Raw genomic sequence first — 27,777 nt, 5'->3', positions numbered from 1 at the left:
CTAGTGTGCTATCTTTTATGCTGTTTGTGTTAATTTGGGTTTTAATGCTGTGAAAAGATACCATGACCAACGCAACTCTTAGAAAGGACATTTAATTGGGGGGAGGGGAGGTATACAGATTCAGAGGTTCAGTCTATTATCAAGGTGGAAGAAATGTCAGTGTCCGAGCAGACATGGTGCTGGAGGAGAGAGTTCTACATCTTGATCAGAAGGCAGCCAGAAGACTCTTCTGCCCTGGGCAGAGTTTAAGCATGGGGTCTGAAAGCCCATCCCCTCTCCACAGTGACATACTTCCTCAAAGGCCACATCTACTCCAAAACGGCCATACCTCCTAACACTGACACTTGCCATGGGCCAAGTATATTTAAACCACCATACCCTTGAAGATCACAGTAAAGGCTTTACTACACTGGTTACATTCATAGGGTTACTCTTTAGTATGTATGTTTTCTTTTATGTAGTTGGAGGTGGCTTGATTGTGAAAATGCTTTACCATATTGACTACATTCATAAGGTTTCTTTCCAGTATGAATTCTTTCATGTTGTCAAAGTTGATCATGAGAGGCAAAGAATTTACTAAATTACTTACATTCATAAGGTTTCACTGTAGTATGTGTTGCTTTATGTTTTCGGAGATAAGCGTTACATACAAAGGCTTTACCACATTCATTACATTTGTAAGGTTTCTCTCCAGTATGAATTCTTTCATGCCTTTTAAGTTTATTCTGACCTACAAAGGCTTTACCACATTGATTACATTCATAGGGCTTCTCTCCAGTATGTATTCTTTTATGTACTTGGAGAGAACTATGAGATGCAAAGGCTTTACCACATTGATCACATTCATAGAGATTCTCTCCAGTATGTATTCTTTTATGTACTTGGAGATAACTATGATATGCAAAGGCTTTATCACACCGATCACATACATAGGGCTTCTCTCCACTATGTATTCTTTTATGTACTTGGAGATAACCATGATATGCAAAGGCTTTACCACACCGATCACATACATAGGGCTTCTCTCCAGTATGTATTCTTTGATGTACTTGGAGATAACTATGAGATGTAAAGGCTTTACCACATTGTTCACATTCATAAGGTTTCTCTCCAGTATGTGTTATTCCATGCCTTTTGAGATGACTGGGTCGTGCAAAGGCTTTACCACATTGATTGCATTTGTAGGGTTTCTCTCCAGTATGAATTCTTTTATGTCTCTTAAGAGCACTGTGAAGTACAAAGGCTTTACCACATTGATTACATTCATAGGGCTTCTCTCCAGTATGTTCTCTTTTATGTACTTGGAGATGACTACAACGTATAAAGGCTTTACCACATTGATCACATTCATAGGGCTTCTCTCCAGTATGTATTCTTTTATGTACTTGGAGATAACTACAACTTATGAAGGCTTTGCCACATTGTTCACATTCATAAGGTTTCTCTCCAGTATGTGTTATTCCATGCCTTTTGAGATGACTGGGTCTTGCAAAGGCTTTACCACATTGATTGCATTTGTAGGGTTTCTCTCCAGTATGAATTCTTTCATGTGTTTTAAGAGCACTGTGAAGTACAAAGGCTTTTCCACATTGATTACATTCATAGGGCTTCTCTCCAGTATGTTCTCTTTTATGTACTTGGAGATAACTATGAGATGCAAAGGCTTTACCACATTGATCACATTTGTAAGGTTTCTCTCCAGTATGTGTTATTCCATGCGCTTTCAGATGACTGAGTCGTGCAAAGGCTTTACCACACTGATTGTATTTGTAGGATTTTCTTCCAGTATGTATTAGTTTATGCCTTCTAAAATTACAACGACGTTCAAAGGCTTTACCACATTGATTACATTTGTAGGTTTTTTCTCCAGTATGAATTCTTTCAAGAGTTTGAAGCTGAGAATCGTATGTAAAGGCTTTATCACGTGGCTTACATTCATAGAGTTTCTCTCCAGTATGTGTGCTTTTATGTCTTTGGAGATGACTATGTTGTGCAAAGGCTTTACCACACTGAGTATTTTCAGAGGGTTTCTCTCCAGTATGACATCTTTCATGCCTGCAAAGATAGATAGTTAGCACATGGGAAAGCTTTACCACATTCAATAAACTAATGAATCTTTTTTTTTTTTTAAAGATTTATTTATTTATTATATATAAGTACACTGTAGCTGTCTTCAGATACACCAGAAGAGGGCATCAGATCTCTTTACAGATGGTTGTGAGCCACCATGTGGTTGCTGGGAATTGAACTCATGACTTCTGGAAGAGCGGTAGGGCGCTCTTAACCGCTGAGCCATCTCTCCAGCCCCTAATGAATCTTTTTACCTGTGGAAATTAATTTTATAATTTGGTCTAATTGTAAAGAAGAATCACATCTTAAGGTTGTATCACTTTGTTTACACTCATGGTTTCCCATTCATTATGGGTTGGTAAAAGTGTTATTACATGGCTCACATTTGTAGCATCCTTTATCTCTATGAGATTTCTCATATATTTGAAGAGAAATGGAAGAGCTCCGAGCTTTACCACATTGAGTACATTCATATGCTTTCCTTTATTGTCAAATACACTACATTTGCATACCACATCGGCCAAGTGAATCAACACACAAACAGAAAGGGATTTCCACAATCCTAGTATTCATAGGGATTTTCTGCTAGGTGACTTTATGGATATATTCCCAATGAAGTTGGGAAACCAACTAATTATAAACTTGTATCACACTGAGAAAGTCTGCTCAAATGTGGACTACTACATATATCTTAATTGTTCTGGGGGGGGGGGCATTGCTTCTTTCAGTATCCTTGTCCTCACATGGCTTGTATCCATTGTGACACAGGATATAGCTGTTAAAATAACAAATAAATATTTCCACATTGCATCATTCATACAGTTTGATTTTTTTGTTCATCATAGACATATGGTATAAGAATTAAGTTTTCTCTTCAAAAACATTCTTGACTCTCATAAACTGTCCCTCTCACTTAAACTTAACAATGTTACTATATGAGTAATCAGCTTTACTATACTATATTTGCCTATTAGAAACATAAACTTATCACCTACTCTCTCTCTCTCTCTCTCTCTCTCTCTCTCTCTCTCTCTGTGTGTGTGGTGTGTGTGTGTCTGTGTGTTATGAGACTAAACAGATTGGCAGGTATACAGAGTAGCTGTAATGTGACTATGATTCAAATGGTAATATTTGTTAAGGCATTGTTTCCTTGTCTTCTTTCAAGTCAGACACCTGACATTGAGGTACAGGTATTTGTGAGAATTTAATAATCAATACACTTGGAGAAGTGCTTTTCTTTTTACACTGTTGCTTTTCTTTAAAAGTTCCAGGACATACTAACATTTCTTCAGAGGCATATTCATACCAACTTGCACATGAAAATTACCTTCCATGTCTTCTGAAACTTTGACAATGTTCTTCAATACTATGGTCTTCACAATTGTAACCTAAAATACAGTAACAGAAAATGAATGATATATTATTGGAAATTAGGCAACATTTAAGTTACTATCTTCAGTGAACCTGATCTTTTCACCTCATTCTTCTTTATTCTCAATTGACTTTACAGAAAAGCAACAGTAACAAAGGAACATTTGTTTCCTTATTTTAAAAACTGAAAGAAAATTCACTGTCTTACCTATAGCAGTGAGGTTCCTGTAGGTCTCCTGCATCACATCTTTGTAGAGACTCTTCTGTGAAGGATCCAGCAAAGCCCATTCTTCTCGAGTGAAGTTCACATGTACATCATCATAGGTCAATGCATCCTGAAATATCCCGTACATTAACAACAGAAACCATGATACAGATATCACTGTAAATGTATGCTTCTGGTGCTTCCCCCACTTATTTCTTGACCCAGATGTTCTAATGTTAATTACCAAATCATCTTAGAAGAAAACTGAGTAATAAGGTTCACCTCTGTCATTTCTTTGCTCACTGAGTAGGACATAGCCTTGCAAAAGAAATGCTAATTAATGGAGAGAGAGAGAGAGAGAGAGAGAGAGAGAGAGAGAGAGAGAGGAGCAGTACTAAGCACACAGAGAAATTGTATGAACAATTACTAACTGCAAAAAATATCAAGTGAGCATATAGGCTCATGTCTTTAATCCAAGCACTGAGGAGGAAGACGCAGGTATATCTGAGGTCTATCCAGGACAGCCAGAGGTACATATTAAGACCCTGTCTCCCCTATGAAAAATTAATCAAACAAACAAGAAAGATAGAAAGGACTCAGAGGTTTTTACTAGAGTTCCTACAAAGAATTAAATTCACTGCACTTCTGTATTCTTCTTCCAGAATCTTGAGATGGCCCAGTTTAAACTGTAACAATAATGAGATCTTACTAAAAGGGAATGAATGTTTAAACAGATACAAACAGATAGCTCAAAATATTGGCAATGTAAATGTTGATCCTAAATAAGCAACATAGGACAGGAGCTGGCTCATCAGTGAAGAGCTCTTGCTGGTCTTAAAAATAATTGCCAGTAGTTAGAAGGGAGCTTCATAACTATTGATTACTCCAAGTTCAGGAATTCTGAAGCCATTTTCTGACTACTATGGGGATTAGGAATACATGATGTGCATATTCATTCATACAGGCAAAATACACATATTCATTAAAAAAAAATCAACACAAACGCAACAGGTAGGAAAAATGTTATATACCTGCAATCCAATGACTCAGAAAGCTCAGGCAACATAGCCAGGCAGTATGAATGTCATGAATACATGCCACCTGAGAAACAGAATATGCTCTCTGTCAAATTTCAAAATTCATAACGTGGATGAAATCAACACAGCAGCATATGCTTGACATGTGCCAAAACCCACAGTCCAAACCATCAGCCAATAATATAAAAACGAACAAAGAAACAAAGAAAAAGTGGGGCATGTTGGCTGATATTTAATCCTGGCACTCTGGAGCCAAAGTCAGGTGGACCATTTCCGTTTGAGGCCACATGTTCTACATACCTACTTTCAGGACAGCCAGGGCTACATGAAGAAACTTTGTCCTCAAAAACAAAAACAAAATTAAAATTATAAAAAAAAAAACCTGGCTTCCAAAATACCTTAGCACTGAATAGCAATTGCTTCAACTGCATCTTATGTGATTTAGGGTTAGAGTCTATAATGCTGAAGGCAAGACAACATAAGAAGGAAGCTGACTAATCAGGTACAACCACTACACAATACACACACACACACACACACACACACACACACACACACACACACACCCCACACAGGAAATGGGTTGAGTCTATAGACATCCAAATGTCATCCCCAATAACTAATCATCTAGAAAGTTTCCTCCTACGAAAGCTTTTATTGAGAGAACTGAGTTGGCCAGAGCAAGGCTGACTCCTCCATGACAGGTTGTAAACTGACAGGTTGGGAAACTAGGCCTAAGTTTCTGTTTCCCAAACTGGAAAAGTCCAAACAAATCAATTCTAGGAAAACCATCCCTCACAGGCAGCTAATCAGGAGCTTCCCATGACCCTAATAGCCTGCACCCCATACACTCTTCAAATGCCTCGAATCACTTCTGACACTCTTGATTGCCACATCTTGTAAAATCAGAAAGCAAGTTATATCTTTCCAACATACAAAGGCACAGAATGGCCCTTCCCATTCCAGAAGAGAGGAATGTGTACATAGTGAGAGAAGATTGGACCAAAGCCAGAAACCCAGCAGGACGAACACCAAATCCTGCAGCTCTGTCTCAGACACAAGGAGCTTCAGATTCAAAAGGCTTAGATGGCTATATCCCTGCAACTTCTCATACATCTCTCGGCTTTGTTACCTCCACTTGCTATATGCAGCTCTCCATGACAGGTGTCTCATAACTTAGGCATCTCTATATCTTGTGGTCTCAAATGCAACTCTGGCTTCATCCTCAGATTCATCCCATGCACTCTCACAGTGTCCTCCCTCACTGGGGATCTCACTCTGCCAAACACAGATGGCTGGAACACTGCTGAACTGAAACCACGGGGGAAGAAGCCATAACCTTACATTTTCCATCTTTCTTATTTCCAGAACTTGGGTGCCACGCTTGGACCAGTAGTAGCAGGTTTTATATGAAGTTCCTTCCTGGGTCTAGGAATGACTTTGCCAACTCCCCCTTCCATTAACTGAAGGCTTAGCAGGAGGGACTGTTTCCCTTAATTCACCTTCTTAGGCTTCCAATCCTGAGCAAAGTCCTTCTCTTTAATGGTGATAATCTCTTTGAAAATTCATGCCTCTGTCTCAGCATTTGGCTGCCATGGGTAACTTCCCAGGGCTGCTTTTCTCTACAAACCACAGACTTTGCATTTATTTCTGCTCAACTTGTTGTTTTTTTCTTGTAGTCCAGAATGAGTTACTAGTAATAATCATCTAACAGATTCAATATTTCACCTGAGAAATATAGCTAATTGTTTTTTAATTCTGCCTTCCTCAATTTATCAGAGCATGGGCGGAATAAGAAAGACTTGGGGTCAAAATACCACATAAATGACCTCTAGCTAAATTTTTCATGGAGTCTATTTTCCACTGAAATCCTATGACCTCAACTTCTGACTGCATTACTTGCATGACTCCAGTCTTCCAGGTGCTACAACAACAGCCGATTAAGCTCTGAATACAGCTTTCTATGCTGTTTGCCATCTCAAGCCCTGATATTTACCACTTTCCTCCAAAGGAGAACATTTCTAGTTTCTCTAGTTTCTGTCCAGCAACAAAATAACCTTTTTTTTTTTTTTTTTGTTCTAACTTGCTACTTTCCTACTTTGATTCAATTCTCTAACCAAGAGCATCTCAGGAAATAAACAGGTTCACTTGTTTGGTCCAGTCACATGACAGCCATAAGTTCTGGAGCTTAGGATAGAAACTCAAGCTTCAAGAAAAGGAAAAAACCATGAACAATTATTGTTTCCTGCTTGGTCACTGTCTCATACTTACCCAGCTCTCTTACCCAGCCCAGGCCCACTTGCTCAGGGATCCTGCCACCCTCAGTGTAGAGCCTTACCACATCAATCATCACAACACAATCTCTCACTGATACAGCATGCAGACATTTTGATGAGGGCATGCCCTCAAGTGAGAGCCCCTCAGATGATTGTAGGCTCTAAAATGTTCACAACTGAAGCTGACTAGGACAAAAAGGCAATAATATATCAGAAAGTGTAAAAAAAACCCAAATCAAATATGTTAACAATATCATTTAAGTAGCAAAAACCAACAAACAAACCACACACACACACACACACACACACACACACACACACACACACACACACACACACACACAATCAAAATTAATGATTACGAAAACTGGAAAACACAGATTTGCCAAGAAATGAGGAGAGGCAAGCCTTTAGAAGAGGACACTAAAACTGTTTCCCAAACTATCAAAACTTCAAGAAACTCATAACACAGTAAATTTTCAGAAGATAAAGGAGACAGAAAGACAGACAGAAAGTGTTTTAAACATGAACTACAGGAGTGTAATAACAAATTTATGAAATTACAGGCCAATACTCATCCTGTGTATTCTGTTTCTCATCTTTGCAAATAAATAAATAAATAAATAAATAAATAAATAAATAAATAAATAAATAAATAAATGGGATTAGCTTAGCTGTGGCAAAATCCTAGTGAATTGGGCATAGTGGCAGCCTAAGGAATGGGAAAATATTTTTTTAAAGAAATCCATATCTTATAGAGGCCTAATATATAAAATACATAAAGACCTCAAGAAATTAAACTTTCAAAGTAAAAAATTCAATTAAAAAATGGGGTAAAGGGGCTGGAGAGATGACTCAGCGGTTAATAGGACTGACTGCTCTTCCAGAGGTCCTGAGTTCAGCCACATGGTGGCTCACAACCATCTGTAATGGGATTTGATGCCCTCTTTTGGCTTGTCTGAAGACAGCTCCAGTGTACTCACACACATTAAATAAATAAATCTTTAAAAAAAGGGGGGGTATAAATCTATACAGAGAATTCTCAAAAGAGGAATCTCAAAAAGCTGAGAAATACTTAAAGAAATCATTATCATCTCAGCCATCAAGGAAATGCAAATCAAAACTACTTTGAGAATCTATCTTGCACATGTCAGAAGGGCTAAGATCAATACAAGTGACAAGTCATGCTGGTAAGAATGTGGAGAATCGGTAACAACTCTCCATGCTTGTAGGGTGCAAACTAATACTGCCACTATGGAAATGAGCATTTCCTCAGAGTCCTGGTGCCTCAGAACCCTGAAAATCCATCTATCTCAAATCACAGCTATAAAGCTCTTGGCATCTCTCTAAAAGGTGCTCCACCCTACCACAAGGCCATTTGCTCACCTATGTTCATAGCATATTTATTCATACTTGCCAGAACCTAGAAACAACCGAAAAGTACCTCAACTGAAGAATGGGTTGAAGGACCCTAGTTCTTATTGAAGCCTAAGCGCTGTCAGGAGGCTTGGCCTGGTGGAAAGTAGGTAGGTTATGGGGACCCTAAGGGCTTTTGCCAGCTTTACATCAACTGCCTCTGGTGAAGATTAGGGCACGACCCAGCTTCAGGCCTCGGGCCAAGGCTAGGACAAGTTCCATTCTCCACCCAGAGTTCCTGGGAGAAGCAGGGACATTCTTGAAAATCCTGCAGAATGTACTGAGAGTAGCCTTATCCTCTGGTCTCAGATAAGAGCTCAAAGGCATGCCATATAAGTTTGAACTGTAAACCTGCTAATGTAACCTGTACCTCTGAAAGTATAAAAACTGCTTGTCACAGCCATTGGGGTCACCTTCCAGTCCCTCGCTACGAGGGGCTGATTGAAGGTTGACCCCGACACTCCCGAAAATAAACTCTTGCCTTTGCATTAAACTCCATTCTCATGCCTCACTTGGGGGATCTCCTGGTAGTTAAGACTCACTTTGAGCCCTATGGGGTAAACCAAAAATGTGGTACATTTATCACTCAGCTGTTTAAAAAGATGCCATCATGAATTTACAGGCAAGTAAATGCAACTAAAGAAATTACACCCAGAATGACAAACATGGCATGCATTTACTTACAAGTGGATATTACCTATTAGATAAATAATAATCCAACCCAGAGGGGTTAGTTAAAGAGGTGGACTCTAGGGAGGAAGCACAGATCTCTTTCTACAGGGGAAATAGAATAATTTCTGTGAGTAGACCAGAGTTTGATGGGAACAGGAGTAGGGAGGATCAGTTGAGGGGGATGCAGGGGAAAGTACAATGCAGGAAGAAACAGCTGGAATTAGGGGTTATTTGGGAGTTAGTATAGAAATCCAGTACAATGACAACTTCCTGGATGACCAGGGTGACCCTAATGAAACTCCTAGTAATGGAGGATATGGAGTATGAACTTACCATCCTTTGAAACCAGACAGGGCTTCGATGTTGCTAATAAGTTACATTTGGTTGAGCTGTTGGCCAAGGAGGTCCCTTGAGATCCTTCAACAATCCTTGCTGATGCAAGGACAAACTTTTCTCTCAGATAACTGACAGCAGGGACTGATCATTAAGGACAAATTCCACACAGTTCACTGAATTCAGAGGTCAAGCTAGTACAGGCTCGGAGCCTTCACCCCTGTGTTCTAGTCTCTTTGAGGAGAGAAGGTACTCTACAGGCTAAAAAGAAGAAAGAGAAACCGGGAAACCCCACTCTGCCCCCAACACCCACACACACCTACAATTGGTCCTTCCTAAGATGTGCTGGGGCATGATGGTAACAAACGTGTTTGAGTGGCCAACCAATGTTTGGTTTAACTTGAGGCCCTTGATATGAGAGGGAACCCATGACTAACACTGACTGGATTTCTAGGAATCTTACAGAAACTTAAATGGCAAGCATAGAGACAGCATGTGTCTATGCCAGGTCCTCTGCTGATATGTTATGGCTGTTAGCTTGGTGTCTTTGCGGGACTCCGAACTATGGAAGCAGGTGTAACTCTGATTCGTTGGCTTGATCTTGAGATTTTTCCTGTCAGGTTGCCTTGTCCAACATGAAGGCTTTCACCTTGTCTTTTTCTATCTTGTTTTGTCTGTTAGGTCTGCTCCTTTTTGAAGAGGACATTGGTGGGGGAGGGGGTGGACCTTGGGGAAAGGATAGAAATGAGGGGTAGTTGGGAGTGCAGGTTGGGGAAACAGTGGTCAGGATATATTATATGAGAATCTACCCTCATATAAAAACTTAATTCGGGCTGGAGAGATGGCTCAGCGGTTAAGAGCACCCGACTGCTCTTCCAGAGGTTATGAGTTCAATTCCCAGCAACCACATGGTGGCTCACAACCATCTGTAAAGAGTTCCAATGCCCTCTTCTGGTGTATCTGAAGACAGCTACAGTGTACTTATATATAATAAATAAATAAATCTAAAAAAAAAAAAAAAAGAAAAGAAAAAAAAACTTAATTCAATATTGTTTAAATGAAAGGCAAAGAAGGGAAGCTATAGTGAACAAAGAAAAGCAAATTCGTAAAGATAGGGACAGCAAGATTGTGATACATACAGTACTTGCTCTATCTTTGTCCACAGTGACTATCACATAGGAATGTAAAAATACCTGGAAGGCTTACTTCCTCCTTCTGATAATCTAGGCCTAGTCATGGAAGCTTATAGCTTCTGTACAATCTTATCTAGGTCTAGAATGATGGGGCGTAGGCATGGGCGATTTAACAAAAGACACAGACTAGGGTCATTTGGGCTAAGAAAATGCCAAAGCTTTACTGAGGTTCACAGAATATACACCCCAAGTTCACTGGGTGGAGAATTCCAGGAAGCACAGTGGAAAAATAGGTTATGCCCTCAGGTGAAAAACAGGAACAAAATTCAGGAACTGGGTGTTACTGCCCAGGTGCCAAACAGAAAGATCAAGATGTTCCTTTGTTAGGAACTAAAGCTTCCACATGCATCAGCAAGGCTCAGCACTGGGCAAACACTGAGGGGGCTTAGTAGAGTTGGGCACTTGAATGTTTTGGGCATCAGAGACTTAACTGTTAAATAATCACCCTTTCTTCTTCTTTTTGAACTCTGGCTGGTCAACTGTGCTCTTCTAGCTCTTACTCTTCACTCTAACCAATTCAAATTGCTTCTTTCACTTCTGACTGATTGCTGTGCTTGGCCTCAAATGAACTCTAGTAAACTGCTCTCTTCTCATTCTCTCGCTCATTTTCTCTTTTTCTGTCTTTAGCCTGCCTCTCTCTGTAAAATTCTCCAGGTAAAACTGCCTCCTCCTCTTACCCTCTGTGCTGCTTCCTCTTATGTTGCCTCTTTTCCCTCTTCTCTTGAGAGTTGGGCATATCCTATTCTGTCAGATCTTTCCCTGATTCATCATTTTTTCACCCACTCAATTATACATTACTTACGAACATGAGCACTTCCTTCAAAAACGATGTTTACCTTCATCATTTGAGAGCAAAGGTGTGTACTAAGGGCTGAGCCATACCAGTTAGAAACAGCTCCCCTCCTAACCCTGCCTCCAGCAAATTGGACAGTCTCTGGGTTCACAATATGATCAAATACTCTGTAACACAGGAGTTCATGACAAGCTCATCTTGGGGCCAGTCTACATCTGTGAAATCAGAAGTTTTGTTCTCAGCAATGTGAAATATATATCACGCAGGAAACAAAAGCAATGACTTTCTTGTGTTGGCTTTCACTAGTTTGGAGTGCGGGATTACAATGCTTTTCATTTCATTCCAAAGGAATACTCATAATTGTTCTTAAGAAAAACTAATGTTTCAATAACTATTCAAACAGAAATAAATGAGATGTTGCACAAAATCGCTACATGAACTATATTATGCATTAAGCCTAAATAAACTAATGTATAAAAATATTAAATGTTTAAACACTTTCTCCAAAGCAAAAATGTAAGTGTTACCATCTAAGTTACTGAAGGCAGAGAAAGCAAAGAGCCAAGTCAGTTATCTAAGACTTTTACATGTTTGTTCAACTCTAATTTATCATTAGTATTTAAACTCAAACGAAATAGTCAATGTGGTTCTTTTTTTCTTTTTTCTTTTCATTTTTTCGGAGCTGGGGACCAAACCCAGGGCCTTGTGCTTGCTAGGCAAGCACTCTACCACTGAGCTAAATCCCCAACCCCTTCAATCTGTTTCTGAACCTCGTTTTTACTTCTTCATGCAGTATGACTCATTGGCAGAGGGCTCTCATGCCATCCAAATAAAGCCACTTTCTGCATTTTTATAGCATACTACAATAGCACATTTGCTTCTCATCTACAACAACTCTTGCTACAGAAAGCTTGATATTTCATTTCTCTTCTCCACATAATGTTCTAAATAAACATTAGGAAAAAAAAAACCTTTGAAGGAGATTGTTTCAGCTGGATTCTCTGCTTTCTGCCCTTCTATAGGAATTTGGCGGGAATTTGACCATGGACTAGGACTTAGGAAATAGGTTCAGGTAAGAATATTTTCATTTGCGCTAGTAACATTCCTTTTCTCTTGTTAAACTAATGAGCCCCTAGAAACAATGATCACAGGTCTTTGTGCCTTGTTTGTTCCTTGACCTAGAATTGACCTTATTATTTGCTTGTACTAAAAATGGTAGAAAAGCAGACTGGGAAAAATAAACCCGCTTCAGCCTCAGCATTCACTAGAATCATGCTATATATTGTCTAATTGTCTTTTTCCTTTCAATCCTCACTCCCTCCCTTGAGACCCTGTTGACTGACTGAGTTGACTTGGTCACCCTTCATTTTCGAGTGCTACCTACAATGTTGACAACATGGTTCAAGCTCCCATATCCATCTGATAATAAGAGTGCATTAAAGGTTAAAATTATATGGGAGAAAGAAGTGGGTTGATAATGCTTAAGCTATAATTACATGCTGTTTTATGACAATAAAGCACTGACTGTGAGAGTCTTTACAAGTGCATAATCCTTTATCCACTCCTTTAACCCAAGGCACCCTAGGTCGCCTAGAGGTACCTAGCTTGTCCTCAACAAATGAGCATTGATGTTATTTTCATATTTAGGCAAGTATGAATACAACTGCAAGAAACATGAGCATTCTGGTACTTTTTAAAACTAATTTCAAGTGCATGGAAACTATACTGAGAAGACTGCTGGGATCCATGGCAATTCTGTCATTCTCATGAGAAGTTAGTGTTGGTATGAGGAATCGGCTTTATGGTTGCAGGTTGTCTCCAAACCCAGCGATAGCAGTGACGTCACCCAGAGGTGAAAAGGGACCTGTGCATCTGTTGTCATATATTTCCAGTGTCCTCCTAGTCCATCTCCTACCCTCACCTGCAAGAGGTTATGTCCCTACCCAAATAAAAAGCCAACCCCTCCTGACCGTCGCCCCTTCTTTCTCTTTTCCTCCTTTGTCTCCTCCCCTCCTTTGTGCATCCCCCATCCCCAGCACCAATGAAAGTCTCTCACGTGGAACCGTACTGGCCAGGTGTGGTCTGTCTGGGCACGAGCCTCGATTCCTATACAACACTCCATAGGATGGGGATTGCTTGGGTGTAGGTATTATGTACACATGTATCAGAATACATATGTTAAGCATGCACAATTTTATATCAACTATAGAAACACAGTCTTAACTAGTTTTAGTAGGTATCTATGGAAAATCCCAACGTACTGCTATCAGACTTTAGTGCTAAGACACAATCCTGTGTCACATCCAGATTTATTGTCCAATTCTGGACCATGCTTTATTTTCACTCTTTTTGCTTTCTCAATTAAGTCATACTTATAAAGACCTACGTGAGCCTAAGGATGAATTCTGTGTCACTAAAGTCTACACTAAAGTCCTCTTTCTATGGCTTTGGACATTATTTCATATCAGTTTCAGTTTCGCACACATACTATATAGCTTGCTAAATGAATTATTATGGAGAATATCTTTTACCAAGTTATATAACTGTAAACAACACCGTTATTGTTAAAAAAGGAATGTTGGGTATGTTCAATTTGCAGCAAAAATTCAATACAATCTAAAGAAAACGTCTAATAATATATAACAGGACAGCTGATTTCAAAGCTATTTGCCATGTGAAAAAACGTCAGAATCATCAACAGGATTATGAAGAAAAAGTACACATTTTGGCACAGTATAGATCCCATCTGTACTTAACAAAGAGCTATAACAATCAAAAGTTTTTGCACATTAGTGAAAAAATGAGATGTAGAGAAAAAAAGGCAAGAACATAAGCCCCAAATTATAGTCAAGTTTTAATCAAAAGACCTAAGGAAACTCAGCCAGGAAAAATGAACTTGATCAATATTACCTATGATTGCATGTGTATTCAAATGGAAAAAACACAGACTTCCCAACTCCAACAAAAATGACTCAAACTGACCCCTAAACTGCTATATTTCTGACCCTCCGGCCACTACTGACCCCACACTCTCTGTGTGGAGGTGGTAAGAAAGGAGGGTTATGGCTCTGCGGCTCCCAATGCCCCCGTGTGATCTCACACAAACCCAGCCCCCGAACCCACACACAAACGAAGGTTGAAGAATAACTTAATGTCTGCTTCCACATGATGCCATGTGGATTTTAGTAATGATGTACAATCTGTCCCACCCACCTACACCCCACCCTGCACACCTGAGAAACCTCTGCATCTCAGAAACTCCTTTTGGACTCTGGAGCTGAATTTCCCTGAATCACTCCATTCACTGTGACTGCTGATAGTGGAAAGGTAAAAGGGTTTTAACCAAGTATTGCCAAAGGATGATTCTCATAACCTCATCCCTATATTCTGTGCATATTTTGGAGAATTGTTTATTAACTTGTGGCTTTGCTTTCTATGGCGCTGTGGGGCATAAACATTATGAAAAACGAACTCGAGGCAGCTGTATTAACCAGCAGTCCCCCCAAATCTAACTCTTGGCTTTGCATCTTCACTACCCCCAGCAGAGACTGTTCGACTCAGGCTGCTGGGTCGAGTACAAGGAACTAGATTCAAGGATCTTTTTCTCCTCCATCCTTGTTTCTCTCCTATCTGGTGTTAGGGGGTGAGACGAGGGTGGGGGGGAGGGAGGCTGAGGAGGGGATTAAAAGTGGGGAAAAAGAAACCACAAAGTAGCAAAGACCAGCAAAGATCCAGTTAGCTGGGTCTAAAATGCTAAAAGAGGATCTAGTCTAGGTAGATTTTACATTCCATGTATGCTGTCACCCTTAAGTTTGTTTTAGGTTCAGGTTTCAGGTTGTTTTTTTTATTTTCTCGGAGCTGGGGACCGAACCCAGAGCCTTGTGCTTGCTAGGCAAGCCCTCTACCACTGAGTTAAATCCCCAACCCCCAAGTTTTTTTTTTCTTAAGATTTATTTATTTTATTTATATGTTAGTACACCGTGGTTCCCTTCAGACACTTCAGAAGAGAGCATCCCATTACAGATGGTTGTGAGCCACCATGTGGTTGCTGGGAATAGGATCTCTGGAAGAGCAGTCAGTGCTCTCAACAGCTGAGCCATCTCTCCAGCCCATTTTTTTTCCAGGTTAAGTTTTGAACAATTTAAATATAAACTGGAGGCTACAAGTCTGGCCACTTAGATAGGCCATTACACAGCAAACATTTCCGGGATGTTTCTTAAGCACACCAGTGCCCTAAAACAGTAGGTTAGTGACAGTGTCCTAAGTGGAAGGTCTCAGATGAAGAAAAACATAGGAAAAGGAGAAGCTAGAAAGTATAAAAGCTGGGGTGGGGGTGGGGGTGTCTTAAGCTGAGACATTAAGAAGAATGTCACCTTGTATATGGTTTATATGAGGGAAATGGAAAGAAACGGGAGACATCTATGAAGTCAGCAGAAAGATTAAACTATGAAGTTAGCAGAAACATTGTATAATAGGACACACTCAGGAAAAGTCTAATCAAACAGTGCTGCACAAGGAACTCAGGGTATTTCAAAAATATTCCTTACCAAGCCTATAGTGGCCATGGGACCCATAGCCCCACATGGTGGGAAGTGTTGTTGTAAAAATGTAAAAATAAAGAGGGTATTGTTGGTCTTTTATCCCACTAGGTATCTTGGGAGAAACACATCCCTGCCGTACACTTTCCTACACTCAAACCCCCACATAAAGAACACACAACACAATAATCTTAGATCCAATTGGTAAGGTAAAATTGCCGACTTAACCATACACAGCCCGGTACCATCCATCCCTTAGGAACATTGATAACAACCTGTAAATACACAGAGCAGAATCTTAACATCACCTGCCATGGCTTCTCCAGCTTTCCTCTCTCCTCCTCTCTGTCCTGGTCTCCTCTCTCTTCCTTTCTGTCCTAGTCTCCTTCTCTTCTTTCAAACTTCTCTCCCGCCCATCCTTCCTTCTCCTCCAGTGACAGGCCTCCTTCTATCCTGTACCTGCCCCTCACCTGTACTTTACAGTTTCAATGGGGAGGTGGTTTTGGTGAAGTCACCTGAGTTCTGAGTAGGTGACTAGGTAGCTGTTCTTGGGGCAATGGAATTAGCATCAAAATACAGAAAACTTCAGGGCAAACCACAACAGGCAAGAGTTGTTTTCTCAGAATATTAAGCAGCCCCTCCCAAATGCCCTGGCCCAAGCATATTCCTGGTTTTAGGGGAGCTGTTTGATCTCCATACCCAGGGACCCAGGGAAAGCTCCCAAGGACTAGGTCCTAGATGGTTACTGGTTCTGGCAAGCATGTCCCTGTGTCTCAGAAGGAGATCAAACACGGGGACCTCAGGAAAAGGAGGGAAAGCTTAGCTTGTTCAGGGCAGCACTCAATAAAACAGTGTTTTGTTGTTGTTTTACCTTTTCTAATGATTGTCACCGGGTGTCATCTTGCCCATGTGGCAGAACTATGCTTTTCTCAAGAAGAAAACTAAACTTTATGGCACACCAGGCCTCACTGTTGACTGTGATCCTGTAATGCCCCACTGATCAGCTTGTTAGAGGCCTGCTCTTTGATATGGAGATGGGCTTAGTGGCTGGTTGCAAATCAGGGTCTGGGGCCATATTTCTGGACAATCCTGGTGAACAAACTTGTGTATCCTAGCATCCTAATCTCTAACAGGCCTGGTTAGCTTACTACTTACACGTGGGGTGTTTTGCAGGCAGTCCTCTCTCAGCTAAATTCTACATGGTGTGCCTGGCTATCTCCTAAACTTTAGCAAATCCTTTACATCATCAATTCTACTCTTACATTACAGCTTGATATTGGACTGCTACCCAGCACATGAGATGCCTTCCACAACCTCCACAAAATAACTCCAAATGGATCTTACACCTTAATGTTAAAAGCTAAGAACAGAACTGTACAAACCAGGCTTCTGAGTTTGGGATCACGCCAAGGATCTTTCCATACACAAGCGAAATGCTCTGCACAGTTGCAGCCCCTACAGGGAAGTTATTCAGAAACTGCCGCTGGCTCCAGTGAGTGGCTAAGATCTCACGGGTAGCCGGCGATTCCCACTCAGCCCCAGGAAGGACCCACCACACCAGCTCCCACTGCTCATCCCCTGCCTTCTGCCCGCCCGCCCGCCCGCCCCCCACCCCGCTGCCCCTTTGTGTGCAGTGACCCTGTGCTCACCATGTCGCAACTTCGGAGCTTGCCTGAACATGCCTCACAGAATCCAAACACAGGACACAGAACACAGCAGCCAGGACCATTTAAGAAGGCTTAGCTACTACGCGAATACTACACCACGGCACCCGGAAAAGCCCGCCTTCTCTTCTGACTGGCAGGTCCAGTTAAGACTCTGATTGGCCAGTCGTCTTGAGTGACTTGAGCACTTCCTTAAGGGTTAGAGTGAGCTGAAGGTACAGTGAGGATTCACAGTTCCAGACCCAAGCATCAAGCCCAGGGCCAGACCTTTTCCAGATCTACAGGGATTTGCATTTCAGTAGCACTTGTGCCTGTCCTCCAATAGCCTACTCATCTGTCTCCCCGCCCAGCCCTAGGAAGGACCCACCTCGCCAACTACCACTGCCCAGCTGCTTGCTCCTCCCTTTCGTGGGCGGTGACCCTGTGCTCACCCGGTCCTCACTTCAACCTGCACTCAGCTCACAACATTCGGTAGTCTCTTTCCCTTCCTCTTCCTGGAATCAAGGTATACAGCTTGCATAATCCCTGGTACTCAACTTGCAGTGGTGTTATTAATCTGTCCCACAAGTGGAAGGGTGCCCAAGATATTAACACTTAAAGGGAGATTTGAGAAAACAAGAGTTTTCTTTGTGGCTGTTGGGATTCAGACCTGACAATCAGCTGACCTTCATATATTTAACACACCAAAGCTGTCTGGGCCTCCAGGTTCTCCCAGCACTCCTCAGTCCCCACCTGTAACAGGGCCTGTCTGGCATACCCCACCTTGTACCTTGAACCTTCCAGCGCAGGGGCCGAGTTTTCCCTTCCCCAGAAGCTCTTCCTAAATAATCCAGAAATTTTGTACTCTTTGTCTTTCTGTTTCTCTCTCCCTCCCCCTCCCCTTTCCACCCTTCCCTCTCTTCCCTCCACTTTCCCTCTCACACCCCCTCCCTGCCTACTGCATTTTTCTCTCCCTGCTTTCCTTGCTTGCTCTTTCTCTCTTTCTCTCCACCCCTGCTCATTATCCTCACTCCCCATATCGACTTTTCTGACCTCTTTGGAACTAGTGAACTCTGTATCCTTGGGATCAGTGAGCCCACTAGAGAATTGCCCCCAATAAACACTGTCATTTGGCTTGGGTGGAATCCTTCGTGCTGGGCTTAGGTAAACTGCAGCTAGTTTTCACTGGTAGGTCCTGGAACCCTGGGAGACAAACCTTGAGGAACACTAGTGTTAGCCAGCACATCCTCTTCAGTGGGAAGATAAGCACACATTCACACACAGAACTGTTTTAGTAAAGGTTCTCTAGATGAACAGTCCTGATAGGATGAATCTCTGCAGGTTGAAAGCAGATTTATTAGAATTTTCACATCGTTAGTCCAACGATGGCTAACGTGGCATGTACAGGGATAGGGAAACCTATACGTGAACATAGCCAGACTCCTTCAGTAAAATCCCACTGCTTATTTTCTTGAAGGAAATCATTCCTTTGGAAATGAATCCTCTTCTCTCCTTGCTTGCAATGGAGGGGGCGGGGGATGTCTTTCTCAGTTCTTCTGTCTTGTCTTACATATTGGCTATTCCTTGTATTCAAACTGACTACATGTAGGATTTACTAAAACTGAAAGAGATTGGGTACAGTCTGGGGATTTCTCTTAATTATAGCTTTTGAAATGTGAAAACCCTTCTTTAATCTAGATTTTTTTGAGTTGTTAAGATCCACCTTTACTCTAGCCCACAGCTTCTAGTGACAGCCTACATATATAAAGAAAGATGTTAGCTCATTCTCTTTGTCTACTTACCTTACCTCTGGCTAGCAAGTTCTTTCTTGCCTTTTCTTCTTTCTTTCTTCTTTCCTTTACTTTTTTTTTCTTTTTTCTTTTTTTCGGAGCTGGGGACCGAACCCAGGGCCTTGTGCTTCCTAGGCAAGCGCTTTACCACTGAGCTAAATCCCCAACCCCTCTTCTTTCCTTTTCTTTTTCTGGCATTAAAAAGCCTACCTCTTTGAAACTCTGATATATACTGAAGACAGACAGACATCCAGCCACATGGACTGAACCACACTGGATTCTTCAACTTTCCATTGGTAGACAGCCACTGCTAGTGAGACATTCTAGTAAATCTGCTTTCAACATGCATACAGAGATTCATTCTATCAGTTCTGTTCATTAATAGAATCTTTAGTAATATAGCCGTGTGTGCATGCGTGGTTTTTGTTTTTTTTTTTCCACCTTTCCACTGAGGAAGATGTCCCAGCTAACAACTGTGCTCCACAGTGTTTGTCCTCTGTTTCCTGCTTTTCTCCCAGGCTTGTCTCAGACCTACCAGGTGAGAAGTAGCTGCAGTTTACCTGAACCCAGATGAAGTCACAAGGCTCAGGGAAATTGCAATGCTAGAGTAGATAGGTTGGGTAAAACCTAATCCTCCACAATGGGAAGGCCCAGAAGATATGGCCTTCACGAATCCTATAAGTCACAAACTGGTGAGAGGGGCACCACACATTTGAAAAGTGTTGTTCTTGCCCTTTTCTGTGTGCCAGACCTTGGGGTTGGAGATGTTGCTCAATTAGATGAATTGTATTCAATGCTGCCACGGGCCAGGTGGCAGCATTGAATGGCAAGACACAAGGCGAACGTAGTTATTATACTAGTCAGAGTAGACAAAACAACGTTTATAATGACATAGCCTGTAATGATCAGCACAGGAGAGGTGAAATTTACAATGGCATGACTCGTTCGGACCTTTGGTAGTGCCGAATCAGACATGGTGTTTCCAGGCAGGAAATAGATAAGAAGCTTACTGCATATCTGTTTTATCTCTATAAGTAGACAAATTCTCAAACAAATGAAAGAGAGGATACATTGGATCCTGGCAAAAGGCAATCTTGGCCAGTAAATCAATTTCCAGACTTGAGTAGGTTTGCAGACCCAGGACCCCTTGAATGAAGGGGTGGCCAGGTTCCCCAGAGGAAGGATCTTGATAGGACAACTGAAAATTTTGCTATTAGCCTCTTTCCAGTTCTTCCCCAGAGAGACCCACAGCCCTTTACAAGGGTAACTGTACACTGGGGAAAGGAAATAATCAGGCTTTCCAGGGTATATCAGATACTGGTTCTGATCCCAGGAGATCCCAAGAAATGCTATGGCCCTCCAGTTAAAGTAGGGGCTTATGGAGGACAGGGGTTTAATGGAGTTTTGACTGATGCCTGACTCACAGTAGGTCCAGTAGGTGCCTGAACACATCCTGTGGTCATATCCCCAGTTCCAGAATGTATAATTGCGATAGATATACTTAGAAATTGGCATTCACAGTCACAGACCATATGAAGGTCAAGAAGGAAGACCGAAATGTGGATGCTTCAGTCCTTCTTAGAAGGGGGAACAAAATACTCACAGGAGGAAACACAGATATAAAGAGTGGAGCAGGGACTGACATAGACTGCCCCACCTGGGGATCCATCCCATAAGAAGACGTCAAACCCAGTCACTATTGTTGTTGCCAAGAAGTGCTTGCTGACAAGAGCCTGATATGGGTGTCTCTGAAAGGCTCTGCTAAAGCCCTACTGATACATATGAGGATGCCTGCAGCTAACCATTGGACTGAGCATGGGGACCCCAATGGAGGAGTGAGAGAAAAGACTGAAGGAGGTGAAGGGGTTTGTAACCCCATAGGAAGGACAACAATATTGACAAACCAGACCTCAGAGTTCTCAGGCACTAAACCACCAACCAAAGAATGCAAATGGAGGGACCTTTGACTCCAGCCACACATATGTAGCAGAGGATTGCATTGTCTGGCATCAATAGGAGGAGAAACACATTTAGTGGGTCTATTTCGATTGTGGACACAGCACATTCCTCACTTGGGTGTGTTACTCAGGCACATTTACCAAGTGACTAGGAAAGCCACTGGCTTTTTGTGGAGCCTGGAACAGAATGCTTTTCAACAGGTCCAGGCTGCTGTGCAGGCTGCCCTACTACTTGGACCATATGATCCAGCAAACTCTATGGTACTCAAGGTTTTTGTGGTAGATAGAGTTGCCGTTTGGAACCTCTGGGTGGCCTCTGTAGATGGATCACAGAAGATACCTTTGGTATTTTGGAGCAAAGCTATACCATCATCTGGGGAAAACTGTTTTCCCTTTGAAAAACAGCAGTCGGCCTGCTATTAGGCACTAGTAGGAACTGAACATTTGGAAATGGGACACCAAGTTACCATGTGACCTGAACTGCCCATCATGACCTGGGTGTTATCAGACTCTACAAGTGAGAAAGTAGGACATGGACGGCAGCGGTCTGTTATCAATTGAAGTGGTATATATGTGATTGGGCCTGAGCAGGTCTTTAAAGCACAAGCAAATTACATGAAGAAGTTGCCCAAATGCCTATGGTTTCTACTCTTGTTACAATACCATCTGCTGCTAAGCATGTGCCTATAGCCTTATGGGGGTGTTCCATGGGATCGGCTGACTGAAGAAGACTAGGACCTGGTTTACTGCCGCCTCTGCATGTTATGCACTGAAAGAATAAAAAATACAGCCAAAAAGTCAAAAGTTTAGGAATGCTGTCCCACCCCTAAGAAGCCCTAAATACCTCAAATTCCAGACTTTGCACTCTACCTGTCAGTAAATGGTCACATTTCTTGAGCCTGCTCTCCCAGGATCCAGATAAAAGAATTTAAAATAAGGTCCTTAAATGGGTGATCTCGACCTAGTAAACATAAGAGGAAGCTTCTCCCAGCAACTAGCTGACCATAAAGTTAGATTAAAATCTTAGAGAACAACCTTGAGAAGCAGGAAGCTTCTCCTAGGAACTAGCGGACCATAAAGTTAAGCAATCTTGAGAAAGGGGAAGCTTCTTGTGATTTTCGAATGATACCACTCCTGCCCCCTTGGGTTGTGGTTTCTCCCTTTAAATACCCTTTCTCCCAGCATCTCAGGGTGGACACCTCTGTCTCCTTCGTGGGATACGTGTCGGCCCGGAGATCTCCTTAATAGATCTCTGTAATAAACCTCTCCTTTGCATATTACATCCAAAATGGTCTCTGTGTTGAGTCCGAGATTTCCCGAGACTTGAGTAAGGGTGTACCTTCGGGGATATTTCAGCACCACCCAGAAGTAGACAACTGCAGCATTACAACCCCTTTCCGGGACAACCCTGAAAGATACAGGTGAAGGAAGATCTTCACAGTGGGCAGAACTTCGGGCAGTACACCTGGTATTACAGTTTGTGCGAAAGAAGAAATGGCCAAATGTACATGATTGTTCACTGACACATGGGCTGTAGCCAATGGTTTGGCTGGATGGTCAGGGACTTGGAAAGATCACATTTGGAAAATTGGTGAGAAAGACATCTGGGGAAGTATGTGGATGGATCTCTCCAAATGGGCAAAGATATTTGTGTGCCATGTAAATGCTCGCCAAAGGGTGATTTCAGCTGAGGAGGAATTCAATAATCAAGTAGATAAGATGACATGTTCTGTGGACAGTCAGACTCTTTTACCCGCCAATCCTATCATTGGTCAATGGGGACAGGAACCAAGTGGACATGGTGGCCAAGATGGAGGTTATGCTTGGACTCAACAACACGGACTTCCACTCACCAAGACTGACCTGGCTGCAGCTGCTGCTGAATGCCAGATCTGCCAACAGCAGAGACCAACACTGAGCCCCAGATATGACACCATTCCTCGAGGTGACCAGCCATGAACCTGGTGGCTGGTAAATACATTGGACCACTTCCCCCATGGAAAGGACAATGTTTTCTTCTTAATGGAGTAGATACTTACTCTGGTTATGAATTTGCCTTTCCTGCACATAATGCTTCTGCCAAAACCAGCATCCATGGACTTATAGAATGGCTTATTTAGTGGCATGGTATTCCACACGGTATTGCTTTTGACCAAGGAAATCTTTTCAAGGCACTGGTGTACTTAAGAAATAAAGTATTTCCTGTGTAAATGTTTGTCTAAGTGGCTACATTTGTGGTCCCTAGTCCATATTTAAATTGTTCAAAACTTAACCTGGAGCCTGAACTTAAAAGAGACTTAAGGGTGACAGCATAGGTGGAAAATAAAATCTACTCTCAGCCAGCTCTTATTTGAGTATTAGCCAGAGCTGAATGTATGCTGTCATTAAAGAGATTTCTCTTAATCTTTTAATAGTATGTGCAGTGATTTAAAAGATCTTACCAAATATTTTATAGTCATAGATTCCCCTCTGTATGAGTTCTTTCAGGACTTCAAAGACTACTTTGATATACAAAGGCTTTAACAGACTGATCATACACTAAAGGTTTTACGCCTGTATGAAGATCCTAGGAAACGTTACCACATTGACTGTGTTTATGGAATTTCTCTGCAGTTTGATTTTTCTCCTATTTTGTAAGACTACTGTTACATGCAAAGGCTTTACTACATTGTTGACATTTATTTATTGTCTCTCTGGATGTATTAGTTTATGTATTTGTAGATAATTGTGCTGTGAGAAGTGCTGGAGTCCATCTCTGGTGGGGTTCTGGAACCTGAGGATAGATGTATAGTCTTGGCAAAAGTGAAGACTCTTGACTGCATGTTGACTTTCAACCAAGTGTCACTGAATAGCTCGACCCACTTTTCTTTATACACTCACAAGCCTGTTCCCATGAGCAGTGATATCATTGGTTGTTCTGCTTAAATGAAATCATAACATCAGCATCATAAAAGCCCCATCACTGTAAAAGCCCCCAGTAGTTTTTCTTCCCTCTTCCCATCTCCTGCTAGGTCAATTACTCCCTAACTTCATTTTGCACTACAAAGCACAATTAAAGCAAGCCAAAAATAAATATCCAGCCAGAAATATCCTGTGGACATGAGCACATACCCAGCTGGCAGCTGGTTATTGAGTTAAGCAAGGTGAGACAGATTAAACAGTTGTGAGTATAAGTCCATTCATCAAATAACATCCCTTTGTCATAATACTTTCTTAATTGCACATAGAGATCTGCTCATTGTACCAAGCAATGTCTCCTAATAAGCACCTATCAATTGGATACCATCTTTGTAAGAACCATTTTTAAGTTTCTATTGATCAGGCATAGCTTCCCCATTTTAAGTCTCTGTTTATTGGCCATAGCTTCCTCAGAACACTTATGCAAGCAGGACCCACTGCTCTCTACAACTGCCACAGACTTACTCAGTGTGACTGTAGCTATTTTTCTAGGGACATGATTATGTGTCCCCAAATACTCAGGATTAATGGTCGTATCTGGAGGATCAACAGAGACAAAGAGAAGAGAGGAGGCCTTTACTCCTTGAAAGAGTATTGAGAAAAACACAGAATCATTCATAGAGCTTTCAGCCTACATGAACCCAGCCTCACCCTGATTGAAAGGTGAAAACAAACATTTTTGAGTATTAATAGCATAGTAAAAGCAAGGAGAGCTTGTAGCACACATGATCTAGATTATAAGCAAAGAGGCTACTCAATTCACCCCAGGTCTTTGTTAAGTGGAAAGAGATTTCTATGGGCCTTGCCACAGGAGAATCCTATCAGTGAAACACACGCATACTCTGGTCCCTGCGTGGCCACTGCCAGAAAAGGCTTTATCACACTGCTTATATTCATAGGGTTTCTCTCCAGGGTGTGTTCTTTCATGTATTTGTAGAGAACTATGATATACAAATTTTAGGAACAAGCAAAAGAAATGTGTTTTAAGTACTGCGTTTTTGTTGTTGGACTCTATTTAATCATGGAATGAAACTATGTTAAAGTTCCTAGGTTCTAGGGGAGCTGGAAAATTACCAATAGCTGAACAGCTTCTGTCATTCATCTTTTCTTTCACAAAAGATGACTATTCCTAATGGCAAAAGAACAAATGGATATGATTGGTTAGATGGTAAAACCTATATTCTATATCCATTGATATTGTGCAATTACTTAAAGAAAGCCCCTGGGGTTGGGGATTTAGCTCAGTGGTAGAGCGCTTGCCTAGGAAGCATAAGGTCCTGGCTTTGGTCCCCAGCTCCAGAAAAAAAAAAGAACCAAAAAAAAAAAAAAAAAAGAAAGCCCCTATCCCTAAATGCTGAGTGGTGGAAAAAAGTATCTGTAACTTGTCACATATGTTGGTGGTTTTCGAAATTAAAAGATTCATAACATGGGTTGCAGGTGAGCTCCTGAGTATATTCCACAATCCTGATTGATCAGATTGATTACATAAGTTCTTGTCATCTGCATTAACTAGGTATTGGAGTTGTATTGGTCCTAAGTAGACTCATAACACAGAGGTTCTACCACATTGCTTATATGCATAGAATCTCTCCAGTATGGACACTTTTATGATCATGAAGACTATATAAATGTGCAATGGCTTCACCATATTAAATACATTCATGAGGTTTCTCTTCAGTATGAATTTTTTCATGCCTTTGAAGATGACTTTGATGTGCAAAGGCTGTAGCACATTGGTGACATTCATAGCGATTCTCTCCAGGGTGTGCCCTTTTATTTACTTGGAAACTAATATGTCGTACGAAGGCTTGTCACATTGGTTACATTCATAGAGTTTCTCTCCAGTATGTGTTCTTTTATGTATTTGGAGATGACTATGACATGCAAAGGCTTTACCACATTGATTGCAACCCTATGGTTTCTCTCCTTTATGTGTCCTTTTATGCATTTGGAGACTATTGTGATATGAGAAGGCTTTATCACATTGATTACATTTGTAAGGTTTCTCTCCAGTATATGATCATTTATGTATTTGGAGATGACTGTAACATAAAAAGGCTTTAACACATTGATTATATTCATAATGTTTCTCTCCAGTATGTGTTCTCTTATGTACTTGGAGACTATTGTAATATGAAAAGGCTTTATCACATTGACCACATTCATAAGGTTTCTCTCCAGTATGCGTTCTTTTATGTATTGGGAGATGATTGTGACTGAAAGGCTTTACCACACTGGCTACATTCAAAGGGTTTCTCCTCGGTATGTGTTCTTTTATGTATTTGAAGATGACTGTATCGTGCATAGGCTTTACCACATTGGTTGCATTCATAGGGTTTCTCTCCAGTTTGTGTTCTGTTATGTATTCAGAGATGACTGTAATGTGCAAAGGTTTGACCACATTGATTACATTTATAGGGTTTCTCTCCAGTATGAATTTTTTTGACTCTGATATGCAAAGGCTTTACAACATGGAGTATATTCAAAGGTTTTCTCTCCAGTATGACTTCTTTTATGCCTGCAAAGATAATTGGAACATGTGAAAGCTTTACCACATTCATTACACTGATGAATCTTTTTATCTGTATGAATTAATTTACAATTTGGTTTAATGGTAAAGAGGAATCAGATGTTAATGTTTTATCACGTTTTTGCATTCATGGTTCCCCCCTTTTGGGTTGTTTTGTGTCTTTGAAGATACCTGTGATGGTAAAAGCATTTATTACATAGCTTACATTTATAGCATCCTTTTTCTATTAAGTTTATCACATATTTGCAAAAGGAATAACTCAAAGCTTTGCCACACTAATTGAATTCATAAATTTTTCTTTAGTATGAACCATACTACATTTGGAAAGTGGACCAGTGCAAATAGAATAATTTCCAGATTCCTAGTACCCACAGGGATTTTTTGCAGTGTGAATTTATGGGTGAATTCCCAATTAAGTTGGAAAACTAACCAAATGTAAACTTGTATCATACTCAGAAAGTCTACTAAATGTAGGGGCTACTATATATCTTCTAATTTTTCTAGGAGAGAAAGAGAGGTACTTTGTTTCTTTCAATATGCCTATACTCATACGGCTTGAATCCATTGTGACGTAAGATATATCTGTTTTAAAAAGTGGAATAACAAATAAAATACAAATTGGGAAAACACATTGCATTCAGACTATGTTCCTCATACACATGTGGTATAGGGATTAAGTTTTCTCGGCATCAACATTCTTGATACTCATAAACTGCCCCTATCACTAAACTTAGCAATGTTACTACAAGTATATGAGGAACCCTAGGTTTACCATGGACCGTTCAGATAGTATAAGATTTAGACGTATATTTATCACCTACTCAGTGTCACTAACCTTTTGCCATATGAGTGGTATGAGACTAAACAGATTGACAGTTCTTCAGCATAGCTCTAAAGGGACTATGATACACAAGGTGACATCTGTTAAGAAACTGTTTCTTTCTTAAAAGAATGCCTTGCAAATGAAAATCAGATACCTGACATTGAGGTACAT

General features: G+C 41.0%; 1 protein-coding gene across 3 annotated transcripts; it reads right to left on the bottom strand.

The window, feature by feature from the left end:
* Positions 1–76: 76 nt before the first annotated feature.
* On the bottom strand, positions 77–18,008 carry Zfp950l2 (zinc finger protein 950 like 2). 3 transcript variants are annotated; one of them, NM_001409031.1, is given in 5 exon segments: positions 2,530–2,772; positions 2,775–2,845; positions 3,398–3,458; positions 3,650–3,776; positions 17,554–17,687. In NM_001409031.1, coding segments are annotated over 5 exon segments (273 nt in total). In that variant the 5' UTR covers positions 17,557–17,687; the 3' UTR covers positions 2,530–2,761.
* Between the last annotated feature and the right edge of the window lie 9,769 nt (positions 18,009–27,777).

This window comes from Rattus norvegicus, chromosome 9, assembly GCF_036323735.1.
Source record: "Rattus norvegicus strain BN/NHsdMcwi chromosome 9, GRCr8, whole genome shotgun sequence".
Lineage (NCBI taxonomy): Eukaryota > Metazoa > Chordata > Mammalia > Rodentia > Muridae > Rattus > Rattus norvegicus.
The sequence above is the reverse complement of the archived record's forward strand: the minus strand, read 5'-3'. Positions and strand labels throughout refer to the sequence as shown.